This window comes from Nelumbo lutea, chromosome 8, assembly GCF_056320005.1.
Source record: "Nelumbo lutea isolate HS-2025 chromosome 8, American lotus-T2T, whole genome shotgun sequence".
NCBI classification, from domain to species: Eukaryota; Viridiplantae; Streptophyta; class Magnoliopsida; order Proteales; family Nelumbonaceae; genus Nelumbo; species Nelumbo lutea.
In genome coordinates, this window is record NC_142691.1 from 55,816,564 (window position 1) to 55,843,625 (window position 27,062).

The 27,062-nt window shown below is 39.1% G+C and overlaps 2 protein-coding genes across 4 annotated transcripts in view; both read right to left on the reverse strand.

Moving 5' to 3' along the window:
* Positions 1 to 7,993, reverse strand: part of LOC148844298 (uncharacterized) — a 29,117-nt gene extending 21,124 nt beyond the window's left edge. Inside the window, 1 exon segment of the mRNA XM_088959532.1 lies at positions 7,427 to 7,993. Within this exon segment, the coding sequence (XP_088815658.1) occupies positions 7,427 to 7,923 (497 nt within the window). The 5' untranslated portion in view covers positions 7,924 to 7,993.
* A 10,146-nt stretch (positions 7,994 to 18,139) lies between these two features.
* On the reverse strand, positions 18,140 to 21,988 carry LOC148844299 (gamma-glutamylcyclotransferase 2-1-like). Of its 3 annotated transcripts, none has more exons than XM_088958950.1 (9): positions 21,643 to 21,988; positions 20,758 to 20,877; positions 20,410 to 20,486; positions 19,841 to 19,897; positions 19,593 to 19,649; positions 19,452 to 19,492; positions 19,011 to 19,082; positions 18,858 to 18,937; positions 18,140 to 18,637 (listed from the first exon to the last, which is right to left on the reverse strand). In XM_088958950.1, the coding sequence occupies exons 2-9, from the start codon at positions 20,864 to 20,866 to the stop codon at positions 18,471 to 18,473; spliced, it is 660 nt and encodes a 219-aa protein (XP_088815076.1). In that variant the 5' UTR covers positions 20,867 to 20,877; positions 21,643 to 21,988; the 3' UTR covers positions 18,140 to 18,470. The 3 variants fall into 3 exon arrangements, with proteins under 3 accessions (XP_088815076.1, XP_088815078.1, XP_088815077.1); XM_088958952.1 differs by having other exon boundaries at positions 21,619 to 21,961; XM_088958951.1 differs by having other exon boundaries at positions 21,624 to 21,959.
* Positions 21,989 to 27,062: the final 5,074 nt, after the last annotated feature.

Below are 27,062 nucleotides of genomic sequence, written 5' to 3' on the forward strand. Positions count from 1 at the left end.
GAACCTGCCCAAAAGATTGCTTTCCCCTCCCCAGAATTGACCGCCTAGTGGACGCGACCTCGGGACATGAGTTGCTAAGCTTCTTGGACGCCTACTCGGGCTACAACCAAATCAGGATGGATCAGTCCGATGAAGAAAAAACCACCTTCATAACCGAGTTTGGCCTGTACTGCTACAAGGTCATGCCCTTCAGATTGAAGAATGCTGGGGCAACCTTCCAAAGACTTGTGAATAAGCTATTTCGGCCCTTAATTGGCACGAAAATAGAATGTTATCTAGACGACATGGTCGTCAAGACACAGTTTTCATAGGAATTAATACAAGACTTCGATTCTGTCTTCCAAATTCTGCGTCAATTTAGCATGAAACTGAACCCAAAGTTAGAGAACACTGAGGCCGACGCCCTGTCCCGGTTAGCCAGTAGAAGTCACAACACCATGAGAACCATGTACATAGAGGACTTACCTCGGCCTAGCATTCTCGGTGGGGCAGAGGAGGTCGCTCCTGTCCTTGAAGCAGAGCCGAGCTGGATCGACCCACTCGCGAGCTTCTTGCTAGATGGAACCCTCCCTACGGGCCGCAATGCAGCCAGGAGGGTGCAGTGCCAGGCAGCCAAATATGTCATAATAGACAAACGACTGTACCGACGATCCTATACGCTCCCCTACCTACGTTGCTTGCAGCCTACCGAAGCCGAGCTCGTACTCCGTGACACTCATGAAGGTCTGTACGGCGGACACCTGGGGGGCAAAGCCATCGCCCAAAAGGCACTTCGGCAAGGATACTACTGGCCAACGATGAAGGCAAAGGCTGTCGAGCTCGTCAAAAAATGCGACAAGTGTCAGAAGCATGCCAATATCCACCATCAGCCCGCCGCCGATCTCAAGTACCTCACCAGTCCATGGCCCTTGGCGCAATGGGGCATCGACCTCCTGGGGCCATTTCCGCCAGCAACGGGTGGGAGGAAATTCCTAGTGGTGGCGGTAGATTACTTCACAAAGTGGATAGAAGCTGAACCTCTTGCAACAGTTATAGCTCAGAACATACAGAACTTCTTTTGGAAGAACATAGTATGTCGCTTCAGGTTACCTCGGGTACTGACCTCCGACAATGGTAAGCAATTCGAAGATATGAAGTTTCAGGAGTGGTGCCAAGATATGGGGATTCGGCAGAACTTCACATCGGTCACACACCCACAGGCAAACGGTCAAACAGAAGTAATGAACAGAGATATCCTCTGCGGACTGAAAGCGCGGCTAGACCGAGCTAAAGGGTTATGGGCGGACGAGCTACCAAGTATTCTATGGGCTCACCGAACCATAGAAAAAACCGCCATAGGAGAAACCCCCTTTAACCTCACCTACGGCACCGAAGCGGTAATCCCGGCGAAGAACGAAATACCTACACTACGGCTAGAAGCATACGATGATCAAACAAACGGAGATGAGTTACGCACCAACCTCGACCTATTGGACGAGGTAAGAGACCTTGCATACATCCGGACCGCATCTTACCAGCAAAAGGTAGCTTGGTACTACAACGCCAGAGTAAAAAAGCAGAACTTCTGCGTCGGCGACCTGGTTCTCCGTAAGATCATGGCGCCCGAGCCTAGCGTGGGAAAACCCAAACCAAATTAGGAAGGGCCCTACCGAGTAAAGAGAACGCTCGGGGGGTCCATACGAGCTCAAAACTCTATAGGGCAAACAAGTACCCCGAGTTTGGAACATCGTTAACTTGAGACGATACTACCTATAGATCATCAAGCGAAGTGGATTAAGTCGCTACCAGAGCCGAAAAACTAAGACGCCGAACTAAAAAAAACCCTAGCATGGACAAAGGGCATCGACATAGAGCCAGTTCGGCAATACGGTCAGTTGGCCATTCGGGACAAATCCACCCGCCACCTCGTAAACTCCCCGCGCAAGGGCAAGTCCCTTAGTGTGAGGAGTGGGGCGCAATTGATGAAGGAAGATTTGGCCCGACCTCATAATCACTCAACGTGGCAAAAGCAACAGCTCGACACAACAGCGCGCCCAAGGCACGAGCTCCGAAAGGAGGAACCAACGATCTGAACTCCCTACAAGGAGCCCGAACTCCCTACAAGGAGCCCGAACTCACTATAGGAACCCGAACTCCCTACAAGGAGCCCGAACTCCCTACAAGGAGCTCGAACTCCCTACAAAGAGCCCGAACTCCCTACAAGGAGCCCGAACTCCCTACAAGGAGCTCGAGCTCTCCCTTGGAGCCCACCTTACAAACACAAAGGGCAACAACCCAAACTGGCCTACCTCATGGCAGTTCGGGACACACCTCTCTTCAAACTCAAGACTTCACCTTGCTCGCCACTCCAGCACTTCGCCTCGTGGACACCAAACTAAACCGTACCACACCTGACACTGAGGAAGTCCGTACCCAGGGGTGGTGCACCTGACTGATTTGGATCTAACGATTGACAGCCGCACTTCAACGGCCACCTGCCACCGCCACCTGCCACTGCCGTCTCCAGTCGCAGAGATGGCTCCGACAAAGAGCAGTGGCGGTTGTCCCAACGGAGGTGATGACGCCCGAACTGGCAGGAGCGCAGAAGTCATATCCGACCTGACAGAAGCCTGGGAGTGAGTGCGCGAGGTGGTTATAAAAGGCTTCCTACCCCAAGAACAAGGTATGTGAACTTTGCGCCATCCGGTTTTATCTTGCCTTTGAGAGAATACTAACTTGAGCTTCAGAGCAATCTCATCGGGTCCCTCCCCGGAGATTCCCTACCATTTTCCCCATTTCAAGCCCCCTATCGATCCAGTCAGAGGCAAGGTTGTTGACAGCTAAGATCGGCCGAATTGCGCACCATCATAAAGGGTGTTTGGTTCTGTGGGCATTTATATAGGCACCACTTTAGCAGTCCCCTAGCATTGCTCTTTTGTATGCATCGAGCAGGGAAAAAAAGTGAACTTTGATTTTTGTGCACACCTACCATTTCTGGAAGTTATTTTTTAAAGCTTCCGCAAACGGTTAGGCATTTTTCATTGTTACGCTGATGTGGAGCTTAGCGGTGCCTAATTGTTATAAATGGTCGTAATTATTACCTTTCTTGCCTTTGCAAGCAAATACAATACAAACGTTAAATGAAAAATCGTAAATGGAACCAAAACATACATAATTTTCCAAACCCTCCAAATCCAATGGTAAATTATTAAAATACCACTAGATTTATTATTAATTTTTCAAATGTCCCTAGGTTTTCTCAAATTTCAAATTCCCTAAAATCTTATAATTCCATTTCTAAATTACTTCTTAAGTTTCATATACTTTTAGGGTGTATCTACAGGGCGGGGGTAGGGAGGGGGTGCCCCACCTTGAACTTGCCCCATTGCCCTTTTGGTAATAATAAAATTTCATAATAAAAGTAATTAACAAGTCAATACATATTAAAATATGATAGTAAAAAATCAACTAGAATGAAAAACAAAATTATAAAACCTCATAAGAACCATTGATTTGATAAGCTTATTTAACTTAACAAACTGAATTAACCATAGAATAGATCAATTAATACTATATTAACCAAGTTTACTTAACTTAAGCTCAATTTACTTAATATATTTAATCAACTATATGATGTACGTTTTTTAATTTATTTTTTGTTTTCTACTTCATGATGCAACATAACAACCCATCCCCTATCCTTTTAACCCCCACCATAGCAAGATTAGATTCAAGTCCCTATTACAAATCACAGATTCTACCAAATTGATTAATATACTTAATCAATTACTTGATTATTTAACAAATTCCATGCATCACAAGGGGCCCTACTTTAAAAAGCACCAATACCCTCAAGAATATTTTTGAAATTTTTTAAGGACAAAATTAACTCTTCTATATTTAAATATATTAATAAAAAATGAGGGCAAATATGTAATCAGTTATTGATATTAGATGAGTTGACAAAAAAAAAGTAATTTAAGATATTCAATGCAATCAATTGTCTCTCATTAAATCCAACATTTAAGCTATTAATTTGTATTCACCTTCATTGAATCATATATTTAAGGTATTTTTGTTTCTTCTCATCATTAAATTCTATAATTGAATCCATACATAATAAATTAATAATAACAATAACATAAAAATTATACTTTTAAAATCTACCTAAAAAAAAATAGTGTTTTCATCTAGGTGGTGGTAAGAAATTAAATAATTTTGGGTCAAATAGGTCAGTCCATGTTGTTACAACTAAATAATAAAATTCAAAAATATATAAAATGCAAGAAAATATAGAAATTAAAACAATAGGGAACATTTTTAACATCATATATACATGTATGTGTAGTGTATAATTATGTTTTATATATAATATATGGATTATGTTATATTTATTTATGTTTTTTAATTCAATTTTTTAATCTTTAATTTATAAACAATATTAAAAATGACAATTTAAGGCCAAAAAAGGGGTTTTTATCACAAAAATAGCAAGGCAAGAAACCTAAGGCCCTTGGGTCGTATACATCTTGAAAAGTTACCCAAAATAGACAAAAAAAGAAGATCACTGCAATTAGACATCGAAGTGCAAAGTTATGGCCTACAAAAATTTGCACATAATTAAGTGTGCAACCCATGACATGGTGACTAGGTCGAATGGGTCAATAGTTGAATCACCCGAGTTAGTCGGTTTTTGCCAAGTCAACAGTTTTTTACTGACAGGGCAAGTTTTAGTAGAACGAGACTCGAAATCAAGGTTGAGAAATAGTTCAAACGGTTCAACCAATTGGGTCAACAACGGATGAAAATCATTGATGATAAATAAGAAATACTTTTATTAATGATGAAAATTGAATGTAAAATCTAAAATTAATTGGAAATAAAACTATTTTCTTGTTTCTCTCATTATATGAATAAGAATAAGAATTATTTTTATTAATGATGAAAATGGAATGACAAATTTAAAATCAATAGAGAAAATTTTGGGCACATACCTAATGTTATACATTTATAAAAAATAAAATATTAGGTACATCTATAATATTATACATTCATTTTACTAAATAAAAGTAAATATCATATATAAGAAATAATTTTGTCAATGATGAAAATGTAATACAAAATTTAATGTCAACCTAAAATTCAAGCTATTTTTCTTTTTGGGTTGTGGGATAGTGGTTTGGGTCAAATAGATTAATTGATGATATAATAGTTAAATAATAGCAAAATTTAAAATGTAATCTAAAGAACAATTAATCAAAATAATATATAAAAATTATATATTAATTATGTTAAACAAAAGTCGAGTGTGATAAGTAAAAATATTTATATAATGTAGATGAAATATATAATTTAAAACCGATCTGGAAGCAAAGCTATTTTCTTATATAAATGGTAGGTCAATGACACAACTTTTCAAAGAAATTCATGATGTCATAGTTGAATTATAAATATTCAAAAAGAAGATATAGCACGAAAAATTAAAAAAATAGAATTTTGTCAAAAACCTTTGGGAATATTTCTAATGTTTTCTATTCATCATATTAAATAAAAATAATTGTTAAAATAAAAGTTATTTTTATTTTAGACAGAAATGGAATACAAAACTTAATAATAATAATAATTGTTTTCTTATATAGAATTGCCCATTTACTATAAGTACTTAAGTTTATTTTTAATCATATTATTACTTTTGTTAATTTTTAATTTCTATCTTAACTATGACTATGATATATCTAAAATTCAAGTAATTAATATGAAGAAAAAATTTTTATGTGCAATGCACATGCTTAATTACTAGTGTGTGTGTGTGTGTGTGTATATATATATCATGGCAATCCTTTCTCACTACCATTTTTCTATTTAGTTTCCTTAAAACTCTAATTAAAAACATTTCAGTTTCACTTAAGAAACAAACTTAATAAATACTAATAAAAATAAGAAATTTAAACACTGATTAAATACTAGTAAGGACCCGTGTGATGCACGTAATTTGTCAATGGAAAGTGAAATAATGGAAACCAATAAATATTATAAGGAAGGAATGCTACGTTGTTTAAATAATTAATCTTTATTTTAATGATTTTTACAAAAATAACTTAGTAATTTGGATTAATTATATTAATAATTTTTAACAAAAATAATAAATTACTATTAATTATTTAATAAATAATTATTTTTTTCATATTATCCAATAGTGTTCTATTTTATTTATTTTACTTTATTAATGATTAAATATTTTAATTAAATATTTAAGACTTTGAATTGGAATTTTATTTAATTTCATTTGATTACAAAAAAATTTATATCTATATTAATGTAAAACGTGTTATCTAATTATGTGTAGTATAATTATGTATAATTACATAAAGTTTACAATTGATAAATTTTATATTTTACACTTAATACATTTATTACGCATATATACTTTAAAAATAATTGGTTTTCTTAAAAACTTTTAATTTGTTTTTGTCATTTTAAACATAAATAGATGTTTGTAGATTAAATCCTAATATGATTATCCAAAGTTGACATAATAATCAGATGCGAATGAGGATTTAAAGATTACATAATCGAATGTGGAGGTGGGTGTTGTTGGATTACATCTAAACCCAAGTTGTTTACAATCCTATTTTCCACATTATGTGCGGGGTTGGTGTAAATCTAATCTATACCAAGCTTAGAAGAAAATATTTGCTAGAGTCAGAAAATTTGTAAGTGTAGCGAGGTCTAGGCTAAGTTATAAATGATCATCCCTAAGTAGTAATCTTATGACATTTATAATTAGGCCATTATTAGTTTTCATATGGAATGCAAGTGGTTAATTTTATTACTTTTAATAATTTTTTACTTCATCTTATTATTATTATTATTATTATTATTATTATACATTACTTTTAAATAGAATTCAAATGTATTTTAATTTATAATTTATGACTTACTAATTTTTATTAATTTCTTAGTTTTTAATAATTGCTAGATAAAACTTACTAAAATTTAATTTTTCACTAGTTTTTGTTATTAGGTTTCAAATTATAGTTTTCTAACAATTAACCAATTAAGAAGATTTGAAATATGAATAGAGATGTCAATGTTGCCTATCCTATTGGGTACTCAGCATCGGGTAGGGGATGGAGATTTCCTTAACAGGAATGGCAATTGATAGTGATATTTATCCCTAGCAGGGATTGGGTTGGGGGTCATATTTATCGCTAGAGGGATTGAGATCGGAACGAAAATTTATTTCAAAGTTAGGATCCGGGATAGGGAGTATGGTCCCTACCCCAAATCTGCCCCGTTGCCATAGTTTTATAATTAACACAAGTGAATTTGTTTCTATCCCAAGCCTAGACAAATATTATTAATCTTAGGGAATGAATATCTTTACGATCTAATTATAATCAAGTACAAAATCAAGAACTCAGAAATTGAGTGAGATTTGTGGGTTTACCCATTGGCAACATTTCGTACATCCCAACCAGAAATATCTGCCGCTTCTGTGAGAGCTTTCGTCCACCTCTCCACTTTCGTTGTCTCCAATTTGAATCGCTCTTTGACGTCGTCAAATGCTTTTCCAAAACTCCCAATCTGTTTGCGCACATCTCTTGGTTCAACATCATAGAAAACAGGGTAAACCACCATATCCTTTGTGTTCTTGCATTCTATAGTTTCGACAAGTTCTTCCAAGCACCATCTCGAAGCAGCATAATTTTTCGAAAAAACGATGACTGCAATCTTTGACTTCTTTATTGCTTCGACTAGTTGTGGTTCAATTTCCTCTCCTCGTTGGAGCTTTTCATTATCTCTGAATGTTGGGATTCCAACCCGATCTAACGCCAGGTACAGGTGATCAGTAAAGCCATTACGGGTGTCTTCACCCCTGAAACTCAAAAACACATCATGGCTCCACCGAGAGTTGGAAGAGGAAGATGAAGAAGAGGCCATTGTACCTCAGTGAAGGATGGATGATAAGCTTTTCAGTCTTATTGCTGTGTGGCTGATGAGTTAATATCAACCCGATTGTTTCTCAGCGGGATCTGAAAATTCATATTGTCTATTTTGGTGAATAACATATAATTAAATGGTCACGGGATCTGCTCCTTAATTAAAAATTTATTTAATTTACGTGTGAAAAAAGTCAAGAACACGTTTTACATCATACATGACGTTATATATTACTGAAATTTCCTTAAAAATCCAATTTTACCCTTTTCACTTTTTTTCTTGCATTTAAATTCACTGAAGAAAGAGTCATAACAGTTTCAACTCGATCCTGAAAATACCATTAGATTATAATTTTCATTTCTGACCTATTTAATCGTTTATGTGGAGACAACATTTCAGTCCAACATTAGCCATAGCAGTTTCTATAGATTATAATTTGAAGTATTGTTGCTGTGTGGGTGACGAGTTATCAATGAAGCCCGATTATCAGCAACTACTGGCTTTGTATTAACGCGTAGTTGTTTCTAGGAAATTTCTATTTACAGGCAGCAGCTGAGTTGCAAATACATCATTTACCATTCAGATCTAAAACTCATGTCGTCTTTTTTGAGTCAAGAACTTCTTTAAAACTTTGTTTAATTAAAGAAAAAGAAAAAACAAAAGAACTAAGAAAAGTCGAGGTCTTTTCTTAGTTTGGCTGGTTCAGAATGTCTATTGACCACGCCATTGACAATCAATTTATGCAGGAAAGTTGCTTGGCGCTTACACAGAAAAGGGGTGGGAATAAAGACAAGTTCATCTCCTTTAGACTACTTTTAGTTTTATAGAAAATATGAGAAATACAAATTTTTAGGAAAAGCAATTTTCCTTATAAGAAGATTCCTTCAACTTTTTGTTTCTTTCTTATTTTTTATCAAATCAAATGAAATCGAGAGTGATGCCCACTAACCAATTCAATTATTGGATAATTGACAATTGAAAAAAAAATTACTTCTTTCACATCGGAAATCCTCCTATTCTATCTTTGTTTTCCTTTTTTTTAGGTGTGCAGAAAAATAAAACAAAATAGATATGACTTGGGCCTCCCACCGTTAGTATTCCAAATTCTTACTGATGAAATTTAAGACTTGCTTGGATCATCATCCTTTAAACCTTGTCCATCTAGCGGTGCAACTTGGGCGAGCCCAGCCCGAGCCTGAATCTGTCCAACCCGGAATTTTATACGGGCTGGAATTGGATTTTTGGTCTTCGGACTGGGCTCGGGCCCAAGAAGTTGGGTTCTTTTATTTTTTGGGACGAACCCAGGCCTGGCCTTTAGGTAGTCCGAACCTGGTCTAAATATATAAATCTATACATATATGTTTATATATATATGTAACTGTTGCATATATATTTACATATATATACATATATATATCCGTATATAGAACATTTATATAAATATTTTACATACATATTTACATATATGCATAAATATATGAATATATATTTGCATAAATACATTTATATGTGTATAATTTTAGAGTGGATTCATTGACCAACCCAAGCCCAGCTTGGATCTGAACCCAACCCGAGTGCATCAAACTACAGGACAGGTTGGGCTCGGGTTCGAAAAATTGGGCTTGACCTCGGGATCGGGCCTTAAGGCCAAATCTTAGGGCTGGGCCTAGGTTGACCAAAAACGCGGCCCTATTGGAAAATGGGGTCATTGTAACTTTGGAGGAGAAGCTCTGAGGCGCGTCTGAAGACATTGCTTTTAGAACGTTATTTGCCCCCACTCAGTTTCACTGAGTTTGATGTTGGGATATAGGCAAATCCGTTCCTACGATACAACGGAGCCTTGGGCGAGAATCTGCAACCAGCAAAGTTGAAGAATCTCCAAATAAACCTTCTATGAGACTATAGCAAATCGGACTGAGAGAGAGAGAGTGGATTTCGAAAATGTGTGTTTTTGATGTCTGATTCATGCTACTTAAATAGTTTATGAAGAGGTATGAAGAAAAGGTAGGTGCTGTTTCAGAAAAGGCACCTTGAACAGTCACAATTTCAATTATTGTGATTGTTTGAAAAGTAGTTAACAGTTAATGACTATTAACTTTGAATTGTGTCTCTTGATCACACCCGATCGAATTGTGACCATTGATCTCATCAACGGTCAGCATCGCACCAAAACCAAACACCGTTGATCTCATCAACGGTGCGCGCAAGTGCGAGCAAAGTGCACCTCTAAAGCAGGGTTAGTCTTCTTGAAGTTTTCATCATTTCTTTCCACAAACATAGCAGAATCCTTTCTTATTGTTGCTCTTCTTGAAATTTTCATCCATCTTCTTTACTTGTAATGTAGGGTTAGTCTTCTTCGATCCGTTTTCCACAAAATTGACCTTAGAGTTCAGCATACTAGATAGGATCTTATCCCTACTGTCTCTAATCCGATACTCTTCTTCAATATGAAGGTGTTGTTGAATTTGCTCTAAGGTAAGTTCTTCAACCTTGTGCAGAAGCTTCTTCTTGTAATCCTTCCAAGACGATGGAAGTTTGGCAATGCTTGCTCCCACTTGAAAAGATTCAGGAATGATGATGTCAAGGAATTGAATTTTGTTGACTATCACCTATTGATGAGGGCAGATTTGGCCCTCCAGTAAAATTGTGACATGTGGCACCCCGTGACAACTAGGAAAACACCCAGCCAACAAACTTACGAAGTTGGTGACCCACCCGGGCACCTGTCTGGCCGGCCTGGCGCGGCCTGCGCGAATTGCGCACGGCGCGCGAGAACTGCGCGCGGCCTAGCGTGCGGCCTGCACGAACTGCGCACGGCCTGCGCGACCTGGCCGACCTGGACCAGCCTAGCGCATGATCCGACCAAGGCACCAGCTTGACGACCTGATCTAGACACTGACCCGCCGACTGACACAGGCGCCAGCTTGATGACCTGATCTAGACACTGACCCGCCGACTGACACAGGCGCTAGCTTGACGACCTGATCTAGACACTGACCCGCCGACTGACACAGGCGCCAGCTTGACGACCTGATCTAGACACTGTCCCGCCGGCTGACACAGGCGCCGACCTGACGACCTGGCCTAAACACTGACCCGCCGACTGACGCAGGCACCCCTCTGACAACCCGGCCTAGGCGCTGACCTGGCCGCCTGACACAAGCGCCAGCCTGACGACCTCGAGGAGTTCACCACTGTGCCCCGGTTCTGACAGGATGCGACGAGTCTTACCGTTTGGAGGCTTTTCACCCACCTAACCCGCAAGGACTCCGGTATATAAAGACCTCACCCCCCAAAGGGGAAGGGGATGGAAAAGAAAGGGAAGTAACCCTGCTCTCTAGCTCTCTCATATTATCTTCAAAGCTCTCTACGATAAGAGTGCTAACTTAAGCATTGGAGAGCCCCCACCGGGAAAGTACCCCCGGGACCTCTGATTCAGTTCTCGCAGGTCCTTCAGCTCCCGCCGCCTACGAAGAGGAGGAAAAGACGCAGTTCTCGGAAGTCCCTCAGCTCCCCCCACCTACAAGGAGGAGGAAGAAATGGAGTTCTCGGAGGTCCCTCAACTCCCGCCACCTACAAGGAGGAGGAAAAGATGGAGTTCTCAGAGGTCCCTTAGCTCTCGCCACCTACAAAGAGGAGGAAAAGATGGAGTTCTCGCAGGTCCTTCAACTCCCGCCACCTACAAGGAGGAGGAAAAGATGGAGTTCTCGGAGGTCCCTTAGCTCCCGCCACCTACAAAGAGGAGGAAAAGATGGAGTTCTCGCAGGTCTCTCAGCTCCCGCCACCTACAAAGAGGAGAAAAAGATGAAGTTCTCGTAGGTCCCTCATCTCCCGCAGCCTACAAAGGAAAGAAGACCACCTCATGCTGAGGGCAGTCGGATTGCGCCGCACCAGGGAGCTCCAACATTCTCTAAGGCATCGACCGCCTAGTAGGCAATTCGCCCCCAGGCAGTTCGCCTCCAAGCAGTTCGCCACCAAGGCAGTGCGCCCCAAGGCAGTTCGCCCCCAAGTAGTTCGCCACCAAGGCAGTTCGCCCCCAAGTAGTTTGCCACCAAGGCAGTTCGCCCCCAAGTAGTTCGCCACCAAGGCAATTCGCCCCAAGGCAGTTCGCCACCAAGGCAGTTTGCCCCCAAGTAGTTCACCACCAGGGAGTTCACCACCAGACAATTCGCCCCCAGGCAGTTCGCCTCCAGGCAGTTCGCCACCAAGGCAGTGCGCCCCCAGGCAGTTCGCCACCAAGGCAGTTCGCCACCAAAGCAGTTCACCCCCAGGCAGTTCATCACCAGGGAGTTCGCCACCAGGCAGTTCGCCCCAGGCAGTTCGCCACCAAGGCAGTTCGCCCCCATGCAGTTCGCCACTAGGGAGTTCATCACCAGGCAATTCGCCACCACGGCAGTTCGCCACCAAGCGGTTAGTTACCAAGCAGTTCTCCCCCAGGGAGTTCGCCACCAAGTAGCTTGTCACTAAGGCACGCCACCACCGGGTCGAATAACGAGGTACTTTGCCAAAAAATTTTACATCATAAAACATTGGCACGTGGCCGAAAACGGTTACATCACCTATAGTTCATGAACTTGCTCCAATATTTGTTTATGGTCGTTCATGGTGAAGTCGAAGTATTCTGCAATAAGATACTTATTGTACCTGCTTCTTGCACCTTGTATTTGAATTCCAGGGCCTTCCAATTTCTTTAGTTTTTCTGAGTCTTTGTTAGTGGGTTCAGGAACTAATTGCAGATTCAGGTCCAGCAGATAGTATAGTTTTGGTGTGGTCAGAAAGAAGATCATCTTGTCTTGCCATCGGTTGAAGTTTGCTCCATCTAACTAGTCTAGTCGAACAAGATCTTGGTTCATCATCTTGATAGAAGTCATGCTTGCTTCCACTTCCATTGCAAAAAAAAAAAAAACATTTTAAAATTGTTGGAAAATGGGGCCACTGTAAGTTTGGAAGAGAAACTCTGAGGCGCATCTGAAGACACTGTCTTTAGAACGTTATTTGCCCCCACTCAGTTTCACTGAATTTGTTGTTGGGTTACAAGCAAATCCGTTCCCAGGATACAACAGGGCCTTGGGCGAGAATCTACAACCAATGAAGTTGAAGAATCTCCGAAGAAACCTTCTGTGAGACTATAGCAGACCGGACTGAGAGAGAGAGAAAGTGGATTTTGAAAATGTGTTTTTGAAGTCTGATTCATGCTCGTTAAATAGTTTATGAAGAAACGGTAGGTGCTAGTTCAGAGAAGGCACCTTGAACAGTACAGTTAATGAATGTTAATTTGAATTGTGCCTCTTGATCACATCCAATCGAATCATGATCGTTGATCTCATCAACGGTGATCAACAGTCAGCATCGCACCAAAACCAAGCATCGTTGATCTCATTAACGGTGCGTGCAAGTGCGAATAAAGTGCACCTCTAAAGCGCCTCATTGCGCCACACACACGCATGTGTGCATATTGCGTGGTATCAAACCCCCATACTCTCATCTACTATTTCTAAGGAGTGTAAATCAGCTCCTATTAAAATACTGAAAACAAAGATTATAATTTTTCAATGTGAGACAAGTTCAAAATTGGGTTTTGAAAGGGAAAAGCAAATTTTTCAATCAAGTGTGCAGGTGCACTTTCTCATGTAATTGACCAATCAAAACCCATTAGATTTAATATCTTATGAGATTAAAATCCAACAGGCCCAACCCACGCGACTTACACATTACATGAATCCTGTTTTTCCATTTTATTCTATTCATGAGTGCAATCTGTAACGGGGCAAGGACAAAGACTTGCATGACCAATCGCGTGTGAACATTGTAAACACAATGGTTGGTGTGAACATATACCCGAGGGCAAATTTAAACGAGAATGTTTGCTGGAGGTTTTCTCATTTCCTCCATTATAAGGAACAAAGCAACCATTATTATCTAATTGAATTGATTTTCTTTTTCAGAAGGAAGAGCACAACTTACATTTGGTGTAAGTTGATATGAACATGACAACATAAAAAAGTGAAGAAAACACGGGAAACTTGAAATTAAAAAGCCAAAGCTGAAGATGTTTATTAATATTGCTTGGTTTCTAGGCACAAATTAAGCCACCCATAAAGTGGAATCAGTCCCATTCTGCTTCTAGGCAGAGATGTATAGTGGGTCGTAACAGGTCCGGCCCGTCACTGTAGTAACCAGGCTGTACCGGGCTTGGATTTTGAGACCCACATGAATTTCTTTAGGTTAAGAGACAACACTTGTCTCTTCAGTCTCTCAGCCTTTCGTACACCCTCATTCATGCTTTTTAATACAGCTAGTTGGTCACCATATGGAAAAGACCAGCAGTGGAGACAAAGTAGATTGAAGTCTTAAGAAAATCTCTCGTTCTCCATCAAAATCTGTACATACGTGACATTATCTTCCACCCCTCTTTTGGAAGCCCGTGAATAGGACTGTTATGCTATTTTTTCATCATTTCATTAATGATTATTGACAAAGAGATTTCCCTTTTAAATGGGCTTCATTTGTAGTTTCCTTTCCCTATGGTTAATTAATTTTATGTATTTTGAGGTTTGAGTAAACTACTTATATACCCTGTAGTTTTAGAAACTACTTACATACCTTGGAGGCTTTCAAATCCAAAGGTTGTCTAATAAATAAAATGTAAGAGTTAAGTCTAGTATTGGTATTTGTGTTGCTTCCAAATTGCGTCTAAGAGTACAATTATAAATGTATAAAGTATAAATACATACAAAATAATACAAAATATAATATTTTAGATTCTACATATTTGTATTTGTACTCCTTCCAAATTGAGGGTAATTATTCATTAAAGATGTATTTGGCCTAAAAGAAAAGGTAGGGAAATGCATGGCTGCACCTTTCCAACTTACCCTAAATTTTCAAAACATTTCATTCTTGCTCTTTTCCTTATTCCTCTCTTCTTCTTTCTCCTGTCCTAAAAGAAAAGGTAGGGAAAGACGGGGGTGCTTTTCACACAAGTTAGGCCAGGTTGGGTTGGGGCATGGGCACGGGTGTGCGTGTACGTGTACGCGCGATGCATTGAATCATTTGCTTTATCCGATTTACACCTTTTTAATGTTAAAATGTGTCTCTTAAAATTCAAATTTAATTTTTAAATAAATTGTTTTTCCTTTTTTTCGTGTCTCTTTTTCCTCCTTGTGCCTCTTCGAACAGGTGCACCGTTCTAAAGAGGCTCCTGCCTGAAAGGACACATCTGTGTCCATTTGGGTCTAAGAGCACTCTATAAAAGGAGTGTTGGCCGACCCAGTCAAGAACACACATCATTTTTCGACTTTCTTTTCTCTGAGAAATCTGAGCATCAATTTCCAGTGGTTCGTGGAGATCTACTAAGCGAGTGCACGCCTACCAGTGGCCTGTGGGCTGTTTTATCTTGGCGACCGATTTGCGATCACCCGGGCTGCACCGTAAGGGGAAAATACGGTTTTAAGGAGAGTGACCAAGTGGCACGACTCAGCCCTCCATCTTCCTGCAATTTCCAGTTTCAAGTTCCCGCAACAACTTCAAATCACTGCAACTTTGGCAAAAGAAAGTGATCACCGATAAGTTCCATTTGCTCTCTCTTTACTATTTTTCAACACTTCAAGAATAAAGCCACCCCCAACTTGTGTGAAGGAGAAGCAAGATATGCTCCTCATAGAATGTTCCTCACATCCCACCGTATATTAGGAACATCTCCCCATAAATAATAACACACAAGTACAAGAAATGTTTCCAATGTCCTACAACCTCTAGTCTAGCTGGCACTTTCTACTTTGTTGAGCCGTGCTAGTGGTTACCTTTCTTATGGGCAGCAGGCCCAATGAACCATAAATTGTCACCAGTCTGCCAAGATAAGTTACACCATGCAATTCGTGACCATCAAGAGAAGTGTGATTTCTTATAGTGAGACTCTCTTGGTTATTTTCCCCATAAAACCAGGGCACTGCCTCGAATGTAGTGGTTTTTCTCAATCTTAAACGGACAGGGCAAGGATGGGAAAAACATCTTTGTCCTAAACCAAGGATGGAGCAGTGATGGGGTTTGTATATAATTCCTCACAGCCTGAATCCAATGATAAATTAGTAAAATATCCTAAATTTAGTATTGATTTTTAAAATATATTTAAGTTTTCCCCAAACTCTTAAAATCCTAAGATCCCATAATTTCATTTCTAAAGTACCCCCAATTGTTATAATCCAATTCCTAAAAAAATCCACATCCCAATGGGAGTGGATGCCCTACCCCGAACCCGTGCCACCACTGAGGATGAGGCAAATAGGGATGGCAACAAGGCTGGTTCGAGGAGGGTTTTGAAAATTCTAGACCCTACTCGCCTTCTTAAACCTCCCAAAATGTACCTGTCTCAAAACTTGTACTGGGTTGGATTTTGAGAATCCAAACCCTCCCCGCACATGGAAATGCAAAACCCTCCTTGACACTACCCTCCCCACACTCAAGGGTAGGGATGAGTTGGGTTTAGAATGTGCATCTAATTTCCTATTATTTTTTGTCATATATAAAAAATAAAATGTCAAATAACACAAATAAACAACAAAATTTCCAATTATTTGATTCAAACATATAGAAAACACATAAACTATCAATTATCCTTCACATAAAATTCAAAATATTATCAAATTCAACACCCACTACATAAAGTTTATATGCTTTTCAACAATATGCAAGTTGGGGAGGGTCGGATTGAGCCTAATACTGTACCCGTATGGGTTGTAGAATCCCAAAACTCGTCCCCGCCCCAAAACCCATCATTTAAAAAAAAAAACTGCCCCATCAAGGAGGGTAGGGGCAAATACCCACCGGATGGGGAAGAAATTGCCATCCCTAGGAACAAAGCATCTCGACTAAAGGGTAGGGATGAGTAGGGGACTCCCCACCCTAAACCCGCCCCATTCTCATTTCTACCGACCATGGAGTAATATCAACCGCCAGAAGATACCTGTGGTTTTATCAGGTGCTTTTAACCCATGGTTGTCCTAGATAGTTGAACCATTTGACCTACTACGGGAGTTTAAAACTTAAGATAGCCCAATTTAATTCTGAACCAGACAATACATAAAACTAGGGGTGTCAATGGACTGCTTTTGGGTTGGACTCCATCCAAATCAAAATCCATTTGGATGGATTGGACGGACCAATAAGACATATTGAATTTGAATGAACTGGACGGACCAATATGACATATTGGATTGGACCTGATCCGTCCATAACGAATTTATATTGGATTGAGCCAATATCTAACCCATTGATAGAAAATAAGAACATAGGTGTCAATGGACCAGGTTTGAGTTAAAACCAATCTAAATTAACAGGAATTTGAACAGATTAGACAGTCTTTGGACCAGTCCAAAATGGTCCAAAATATTCATTGGACTGGATTGGACCAAGTCAATTTGTAATGGACTCGCATTGGACTGGACTGGATTGGACCAAATCCAGTCCAATTGACACCCCTACATTAACCCATTGACTAAGCCAAAAACTGTTCAACCAAGACATTTTAACGGATTAACAATTTGGCCCAATCTACAGATCAGATCACGGTTCAGACTATTCATAATATTGATTTTCATATTTTAATGAAGTTTAAACATCAAAAGTTGTCAAAACTTAGATTTCAATATTCCAATTTAATCAATCCATTGATGTATAATTGGAATCTGCTCCTCACATAGGGTGCCTCACATTGAACTCACAGCCTCCCAGGCAACTCACCATGCATTGAGAACATCTCCCGTGAATAATAACGTATTAGGATCTGTTCCTCACACAGTACCTCACTCTGAACTCAGCCTCACAGCCTCACAAGCACATCTTACCATGCATTGGGAACATCTCATGGGAGATAGTGAGATACCATGCAATGGTGGGATATGCCTGTAAGGCCGTTGTGAAGCACCCTATATCTCATGCAATGGTGGGATGTGCCTGTGATCAATCTAATAATCTATGCTGATAATAATGACATATATTGTAGATCCATTTTTTTCCTAATAATATTGTGGATAAATTTTAGGCCATAAAAGGACGTAAATGATGATCAATAAAGGAGACATAACAGATTGTCCAGGACCTGTTCATTGGCGGGGTTCGGGCTTAACTTTCGAAAAAATTTGAATGAGCCGGCCTGGCCCGTGAACAGGTTTCCAGATCACACATGAAACTAATTCAGATAAAGACAGAAAACGGAGGCTTTGATAGACAATGCATATTCCATTAGTCACTTGATTTCTGTTGATAATATATATTGCAATTAGTTTACATTCATGCCGCATGTATGGAAGTTAGTCAGACTTTTCTTTTCAACTCTAGATCATGGTTAACAAACAATATCATATCCCCTCTGATGTCTAACCTAATTTTATGTAGTTGAGGAGGGGTGTTAACATTGAAGATAGTTCTATAGCAAATTTAAAAAGAAAAACTCTTCATTCCGAGCATATATATGGCAGAAGAGACCAAGCAGGAGAATTGAAGAAATGGTGAGTGAAGAATGGCCCTGATGTCTTCTTTCTTCTTCATTTCTAGGAGTCCATTGCAACCGCTTCGGGTACAGAAACAAGCTGTAAAGCTGGGAGATGAGATTTGAAGGGGACATGGGCTACAACTAACTTCTCCTTTGCTTTTTCCAATTGCACGAGTACCATCCTCACTTCATTTGCTAGTTCAATCACATAATCATCCTCATGACCTGTTATATGTAATTACATGGTAACTTATAAACAATGGCATAGATGTTATTAAGAGAAGGTGAAGAATGTTCATAAGTACAAAAAGGGAGACGGCATAATGTTTTCCCCACTATTTGTGAAACTCACTATTACCAATTCAATAATTACGATTGATTGCCTTTTCCACAAAAATGTAAGGCATAAACATTATAGCATGTGTCCATAAAAGGGGGAGCTTACCAATATCGAACATGGCCTTCTCTAAGGAGAAAAGATACTCTCTGTTGTTCCCACATGGACCAAAGGCAGTTGCAATTTGGCTGCAAAATGGACAAAGAATCATATTGAAGAAACTATATTCTCAAAAAGAAAGAAGGTTATCGTTGTCATTACATTGCCATTTCCTCCAATGGGGCTGGCCCTAGATAATACTTGTTCAATTCTTTGTCAGGAGTGGATGTAAATCTGCAAAAGAAACAAAACATTTTATCTACTGGTCATCTTTGCAAATAGTTAAATTCCTTTTATCATGACACTTTTTCCACAGTTCAAGGAAGAAGTTGCCAGCAACTAAAACTGATACAAGTATTATTCTCTTCACGTTAATTAGTCACTGGCATTTTGCCCATTGGGCATTTGGGTTGAGTTTAGAAAGAGTGCAAATACAAGGTTTAAAAATACCATATATAAGGTTCTGCAGTGTACTTATTTGTATTTGTAGTTCTGTACTCTTCCCAAACTGGGTCTTGAGTTTTATTTTCATTTCATTTTATTTATTTTTTGTAGTATTTGGTATTAATTGTTGCAAAGGGAGGAAAACTTAGAAATGCTTACACCAATACTCCTGTGACAGCTGGCTCTAGGGTATCACCCTCCTGAGATGAGAAAAGCATGTACAAAAAAATAATGAGAGAAATATATAAAACAAAGAATGAAATGCCAAAAGGCCAATAATACAGCTAGACATGAACTCACCTTGTAAAAGTCTACAAGTGTTTTCTGATCATATTCACATTCTCTTTTCTCCAAGTACTAAAAAATAAAACGCAGGTCATTACATGGAGGACAGAACATTAGAATTGGAGCTGCTGGCTATAACAACTATTAATTTTTTATTCAATAAAAGATCCTCATGTGTAGTGTTTGAGGAACACATAGCATCTATGAACATTGTAGCATTCTCCTCTAAGAATTTAACAAAATATATGTGAAATAATACGTACTTCCATTGACAATCTTTCTTTTTCTGGGCCTCCTCTTACACAATAAGCAGTACCCCACTGATGGAAGGTTCCAAACACAGTTAGAAGCAAATATATGCATGATACCAAAGAATAAAATAAATGGGCAAAATAATTATCCCAAGTAAAGAGATCAAATTCAATCTATTGAGGTTGTTCAAAATTTCAAATTTTAACCGTAGTTGAACTTCTGCAGAACTTCTAGGTTTTAGTTATAAAACATCTCAATATCATATATATAAAACTATATACAAGGCTAAAATAATTGAAAATAAAAATGGTTAAATCAACTTGTAGATAGAAATTCTCCACATTTTGAGGGTTAGAAAAATTATGAAGAGCAATAAAGAACATCCTCATTTCTAAAAACATGCACACCCAAAACCCAATATGTGAATTGAAAAAACCAAGCAAACAACGTTTGATCTACATGGATGATCTTTAGTTCTGTTATTACAAACAAGGGAAAACTCACCACTGGGTCAAGAAGATAATATGTATTAATTATGGTAGAAGAAGAACAGGGAAGAATAAAGGACTCTAGTACTTACGCAGATAGCTCCTTCATGGGCCTCCAAAGTGCAAGTTCTTGCTGGCTCTTCAGGTGTACCTCTATGATCAATGCATGCTGAAACATGACAAAAGGAAAAATCCATCAATCGTAATATTAGGACGAAAGCATCCAACCACCTCTTGATTTTCATATCAAAATCCTAAATTCTAAACCATAAACCCCTCAATCCTAACTCTAAAGTCTAAACCAAAAAAAAAAAAAATCAAAGTGTAAAATGCATTTGGTTGGACCCATGTCCTCCAAGCAGGTAGGAGATAAATATTTCCTCCACTTTATGTGTAAATCTAAGAAATTGTTGCCAACCACCCAATACAAAACACCTTACCTATATCAAAGACACGCCTGTAATCCTTGATGAAACCTATAATCTTCTCATCAAACTCGAATCCCGGGTTCCATACCAACGAACCATAGCCAAAAACCCACAACACCATTTTTGTATGTCCTGCAAGCAGTAAAAGTTTTAGTTCGCCATGCACTCAGACCTCCTTTCTTCAAGGCAAAGAGGTGAATCTTGATAGGAATGAGATCAAACAGACAGGGGTGTAAATACAATACTCCCCATTTGCCTACATTGCAGGGGAGTGTAAATACACAAACAGAATTACCCAAATCAAGTAGAAATTCAAAGCCCTAAGTAGTTGAATTCTAAGGGTTTTGTATACATACTAAACATCCGAGAAGGATGGTGATAAACATACTAAACATCCCAAGCTAACTTGAAAAGATGAGAAGAAGTCAATTTCAGCCTAGAAATGATGGGCTCCAGGTGGAGAAAGACACTAAATGACGCCCAAACTAGTAATTCTAAACATATCATCCCTCTTGGAGGAACAAAATAAAATGTTAATTTTAGACAAAAACTAAACTACAAACAGATGTAACAATCCTTCTCTGTTACTACAGTGCAAACCGAAGACTAAAGTGCCCGCATTTTATTCCCATTTTCCTCACATTCTATCAACGGGATTACAGGAGATCTCCCTTACAAAACCATCTCCGTAAATAAACCATAAAATGGGATTCTAAAAGGAAATTTAAATCTAAGCCAGAAACAGGGTGCACTAATTAATTAAACAACACGAGAAAGAAACCCCAACGACACAACAGAGGAATAATGCTAATTGAACGCAGAACGAACAGGTGCAGATCAAAGAAAAGGAGAACAATGAAGAATGAACTGAACTGTACCAAAAAACTGAGTCCTTACGAGAGATTCGTGAGAGTAGAAGAAAACTCAATAGATCTCCCGCCTCCTCTTCCTCTCTCTACGAATAACCAACCAAAAGAAGCCTCAGAAAGTTGTAAATGGGAGCCCAAATAGAGTTCCTGAACTTTTCGGGAGCGAGTATTTCCGAGCTCTGCTGAAACAATGGCGACTGAGAGAGGAAAGAGGAGAGAAAAGAAAATTTGGTTAGAGTTTGGAGCTTCTGCAAACCCTATAAAGCTCAGAAACGGTTTCCGCTTCTCTCTCCTCCTCTCTCGCTCTCTCTCTCTGCGTTGTTTTTTCTTTTCAATTTCCGAGGGAGAAGGGAGTTGGAGGGGGGGGACACTACTTATAAGGGAAAGGACCCAGTACTGAGCCCACGTATGTACATCCATGGCGTCATGCGTCATGTATGTAGATTCCTTTTTGTTTTTTTTTTTTTTTTGGTATTTATCATGTATGTAGATTCACCTGCATGACATCCCATTCCCATATCCATATGACCATCCATGAATAAAATTGGAATCGTTATTTAAAAGCACTTTGCCATAACATATTACACAAAAAGCACTTTTAAACCGCACCAGCAAAGAGAAAAAAAAAACTAAAAAGTAACATTGGGAAAATTGGTTCTTTCTTCAACAAAGCAATTTGGTGTTACTATCTTAATACTGTGGGTAGCTATTCTGTCCATTTGTGAAGTGACAATTGATAATTGTCTCAATTGGGATGATATCAGGTCATTGTATATTGTTATTTTTGTGAGGTGACAATTGATAATTGACTCAATTGAAAAGATATCAGGTCTTTATATAGAAAATCTAATTTCTAATTGATAATGCCCTTAGACAGTTACACCAAAGATTTGGGATTGATCCATGCCTTTCCTAGGGTTATTCTGGATCTGTTCCCCACAGCACATCTCTGCTGCATATTGGGAACATCTCCCATATTTGTGTAGATGTTCCTAATACATGTTAAGATGTTCTATGAGGATGGTGTGAGGAGCACTCTATGAGGAGTAAATCTCAATTCCACTAGAGTTGGTGAATTACAAAAAAAAAAAAAGAAGACTTCTCATGGAAGGAAAAGGCATAATTCTACCTTGAATGATATATCACTTGATTTTTGCATGTGAATTTTGTATATGAAGACTATTCTAAGTCTGCAATATGCCATGGCAATTTCTACCTCAAAATGTTGATGATCCACTAGTTTAGAAGATCACTTGGTATCTCTCTTAAAATGAAAGACCTTAATGTACACACGGACACTGTTTGGTCCCCATGTCTTAACCAACAAGACCAAATCTTCTTCCAACAAAAAGCCATTCCAACATTCCAATATGAGTTGTGCCCACACATTTCAATCTTCAAGGTATGAATTGCTTTTTAATTTGAGGGGATAGGGGAGTTCAAATCAGCCCCCCACAATGTCCCACAACACATCCTTGTCGTGTATTAGGAACATCTCTCGATCATAATACCAGAAATGATGATGTCATCATCGGGAGATGTTCCCAATACATGACGGGGATGTGCTATGGAATGTTGTGGGGGGGGCTAATTTAGTCTCAGGATAGGGAGCATCATAGCAAATGGGATTTACTTTTCTGAACCACAAAAATTTTAACCAATAAAATGTTGGTAATGGAATTCAACGTTTTGGATAAGGTAATTATCATATTCTCCCACCTCACAAATTTTTATCTATTTATACAATTAAAAATAGTGACAGGTAGGAGAATCTAATATACAAGAAGAGGGTATTATATCAGTTAAAAATAGCTCTTCCACTCTTACCAAAGAGAGCTCCATCCTTCCTGCTAAAGAGAGCTCTAGCCGATTTACCAAAGAGAGCCCCAGATCTCTTACCAAAGAAGGCTTTAGTCTTCCTGCCAAAGAAGGACCAGCTACTATACAGAGGACACTTACCAAAGAGAGGTCAATTAGAGCAAAAAGGAAGCTCTCATCATAGCAAGTTTCCTACTAAAGACCTTTCCTTATTTCTCTGTTTCTATTCTTGTAATTATTTCTAATTTATTCTTTATTATTGTGTATAAATATTCAGTCATGTATAGCCATTCATAATAGTGAAATTCAACCCATTCTTTCATCTTTGTCTTTCTAGCTTTAACTTGGTATCAAAGCCATGGCTTACAACACCCCAATTGTTTATGAGATAATGAGCTCAAGCTCAACCTCTTCCCAGAATTCTTCCCTACCAATTAACATAAGTTCTATTCCTAATATTTTGCATTACCTAACAATCAAACTCAATGGCGAAAATTTTCTTCTCTGGAAAGCTCAATTGCTTCCAGCACTTCGAAGCCACAAGTTGATGGGGCTCAATGATGGATTGGCCAAGCCTCCATCAGAAATGATTCCATATCCTGTTGATAGTAGTAAGAGAATTCTGAACCTAGAATTCTCCACCTGGGTGCAGTTAGATCAGGTGGTCCTAAACTAGCTTGTAGCTTCTTTTACGGAAGGAGCTCTAGCACAAGTCGTTGGACTCTCTACAGCCGTTGAAATCTGGAATGCTCTGGAGAAATCTTTCTCTTCTCATTCTCGATCCAGGGTACTTCAACTCAGACGTCAACTTCAAAATATCAAGAAAGGGAACCTGTCTGTCAGCGACTATGTTCAGAAAGCCAAAACAATTACAGATAGTCTCTGTGTAATCTCAAAACCAATAGCAAAAGTAGATATGATTTTATACATCCTATCCAACTTGGGAAGTGAGTATGAATCCCTTATTACAACTATTACAAATCGAGCTGATGCAGATCAGCTCAATATTAGTGAAGTTCTTGGATTACTTTTAAGTCATGAAGCTTGGCTTTTACAACATAACTTTTCCAATGAAAATCCTAATGCAAATCTTGCAATGAATAATAATAAAAATTCGACTAATAGTTTTCAGCCCTCTCAAAATTCTTACAATCAAGGTAGGGGTGGCAACAATCGTGGCAGAGGCAGGGGGTGTGGTAGCCAGCCCTGAGGCCACAGACAAGGTCGTGGAAGAGGAAATAGTATTATCTGTCAACTTTGTAACAAACCAGGCCATGGAGGACTGAAATATTACAAAAGATTTGATCTCCCGTACCAATGAGAGAACACTACGCATCCGGCAGACCTTACAACATTTCACAGCGGCATCTCACACAACGGCTCTACGTCTAGAACCAGATTTGATCCAATCTGGTATTTGGATAGTGGCACCACTCATCGCATGACACCGGATGCTGAAAACTTACAAGTTCGGACTGAATACCAAGGTTCTAATCAAGTCAAGATCAGTAGTGGAACAGGTTTGACTATAAACAATACAGGATCGGCATCTCTAGTTTGCAATCATAATCAATTTTCCTAGAAAAATATCTTTCATGTTCCTTCTCTTACAAAAAATATGCTATCTGTAAGTACATTTACAAGGATAGTAATCTGATTTTTGAATTTCATCTGGATTTCTTTGTCTTGAAGGACCATATGGGGAGAATTTTACTCAGAGGACCCAGTAGAGATGGGTTCTATCAGTTTCTTGGAGCAGTTCAACACAAGATAGAGAACTCGGCAGCTTTTGTAGGCGAGAAAACTTCTATGGCAGAATGGCATCAATGACTTGGTCATACATCTCTCCGAGTCGTGAAAAATATTATTTCTAAATTTGGTTTACCTTATTCTGGGTATTTTAGTTGTCCTTTTGTGTGTGAAACTTGTCAAATGGGTAAAGCTCATTGTTTAAGCCTACCATCTTCAACTACTACTTTTTTCTGCACCTCTTGAACTAGTTTTTTCTTATGTATGGGGACCTCCCCCAACTATGTCCAATAAGGGCTTCAAATACTATGTTCTATTTATGGATGCATATTCTCGATTTTCATGGATTTTTCCTCTTGAGAGAAAGTCAGATGTGTTTAATACTTTTATTAACTTTAAGAATCATGTGGAAAATCTTTTCTCTACAAAAATTAAAATGTTTCAAAGTGATTGGGGTGGCGAATTTCGTAGTCTCTCTCGTTATCTTGATAATGCTAGTATTCTCCACCACCTTAGTTGTCCTCATATGCATGAGCAGAATGGTAGCGTTGAGCGAAAACATCGACACATTATTGAATCCACTTTGTCTCTACTAGCGCCCTCCTCTCTCTCTCAGTCCTTCTGGGCAAATGCTGCTGAAACTACCATCTTCCTCATCAATCGACTGCTAACTCCGAGCCTTGGTAATCTCTTCCCTTATGAGAAATTATTTGAAAAGCCTCCTGATTATTCTATGCTAAAGGTTTTTGGTTGCAAGTGTTACCCTCTTCTTCGGCCTTATAATGCACACAAGTTGGATTTTTGTTCTGCTCCATGTATCTTTTATTGGCTACAACAACAGTCACAAGGGGTACCATTGTCACAATCTTGCTGCTAGCAAAGAAATAATTGTGAGATATGTTGTATTCGATGAACACTCATTTCCTGGAATAGCACAGTCATCACCACCTTCTGTCCCTGTTACCCCTACTGGAGTTCTTCTTCCCTCTTTGGGCACCATTAGTGGTGACACGTGTCCGGCTCCTAAGGTATCTTCTTCTCCACTGCCATCTATATCTGTTATGAGGCATCTACTACTTCCTCCTTTGAGCCCGAACAAGAAGTTTCTCTCAATTCTGATTCCTTGCCAGTTTTGCGCACCCATCCTATTCAGAAATTGTTGGACATGACTCCTATTGTAGACCCTCCAGTGCACACTCATACAACGATGACAAGGTCTATGACGTCTAGGTCGGTTCAAGCATTAATTGCCACTCGCCATCCTCTCCCAGTTGCTTTACTACATAATGTTCATACTCATGAGGAGGAACCTACCTCCTACGGACAGGCTTCCAAGTCTCCTCACTAGCGGGCTGCCATGGCTGCTGAGCTCCATGTTTTGCTTCAGAATGGTACTTGGGAATTGGTTCCCTATGATGCTTCTATGAATGTGGTTGGCTCCAAACGGGTTTTTAAAATTAAACGCAACCCTAACAGTTCCATTGATCGCTACAAAGACCGTCTTGTTGCACAAGGCTTCACTCAGGTTCCGGGTGTCGACTTCACTGAAACTTTCAGTCCTGTAGTCAAACCTACTAGTGTGTGCACTGTTCTTGCTCTTGCAATTTCCCAAGGATGGGAAACTGAATTTCGAGCTCTAGCTAATGCCACCATTGAACTCTTGTGGCTTAATTCTCTTCTCTCTGATTTGGGGGTCAAACTCATGTCTCCACCGGTTCTCTACTGTGATAATATTGGGGCCACGTATCTTGCAGCTCATCCCATTTTTCGGGCCCATACTAAACATATTGAGGTTGACTTTCATTTCCTCTGGGATTTCATCGTTAAGAAGTTCTGATCGTGCAATTCCTTCCCACACAGGATCAACTTGCTAATATTTTC

What these genes read in the sequence shown, in the direction of transcription:
- LOC148844299 (XM_088958950.1), bottom strand. Translation starts at nt 20,866, where the DNA reads ATGGTGTTGTGGGTTTTTGGCTATGGTTCGTTGGTATGGAACCCGGGA. An exon ending in CCATTGGAGGAAATGGCAAT is followed by an intron (nt 18,938 to 19,010) that starts GTAATGACAACG and finishes TCCATTTTGCAG; the next exon opens with CCAAATTGCAACTGCCTTTG. An exon ending in GAAGGCCATGTTCGATATTG is followed by an intron (nt 18,638 to 18,857) that starts GTAAGCTCCCCC and finishes TACATATAACAG; the next exon opens with GTCATGAGGATGATTATGTG.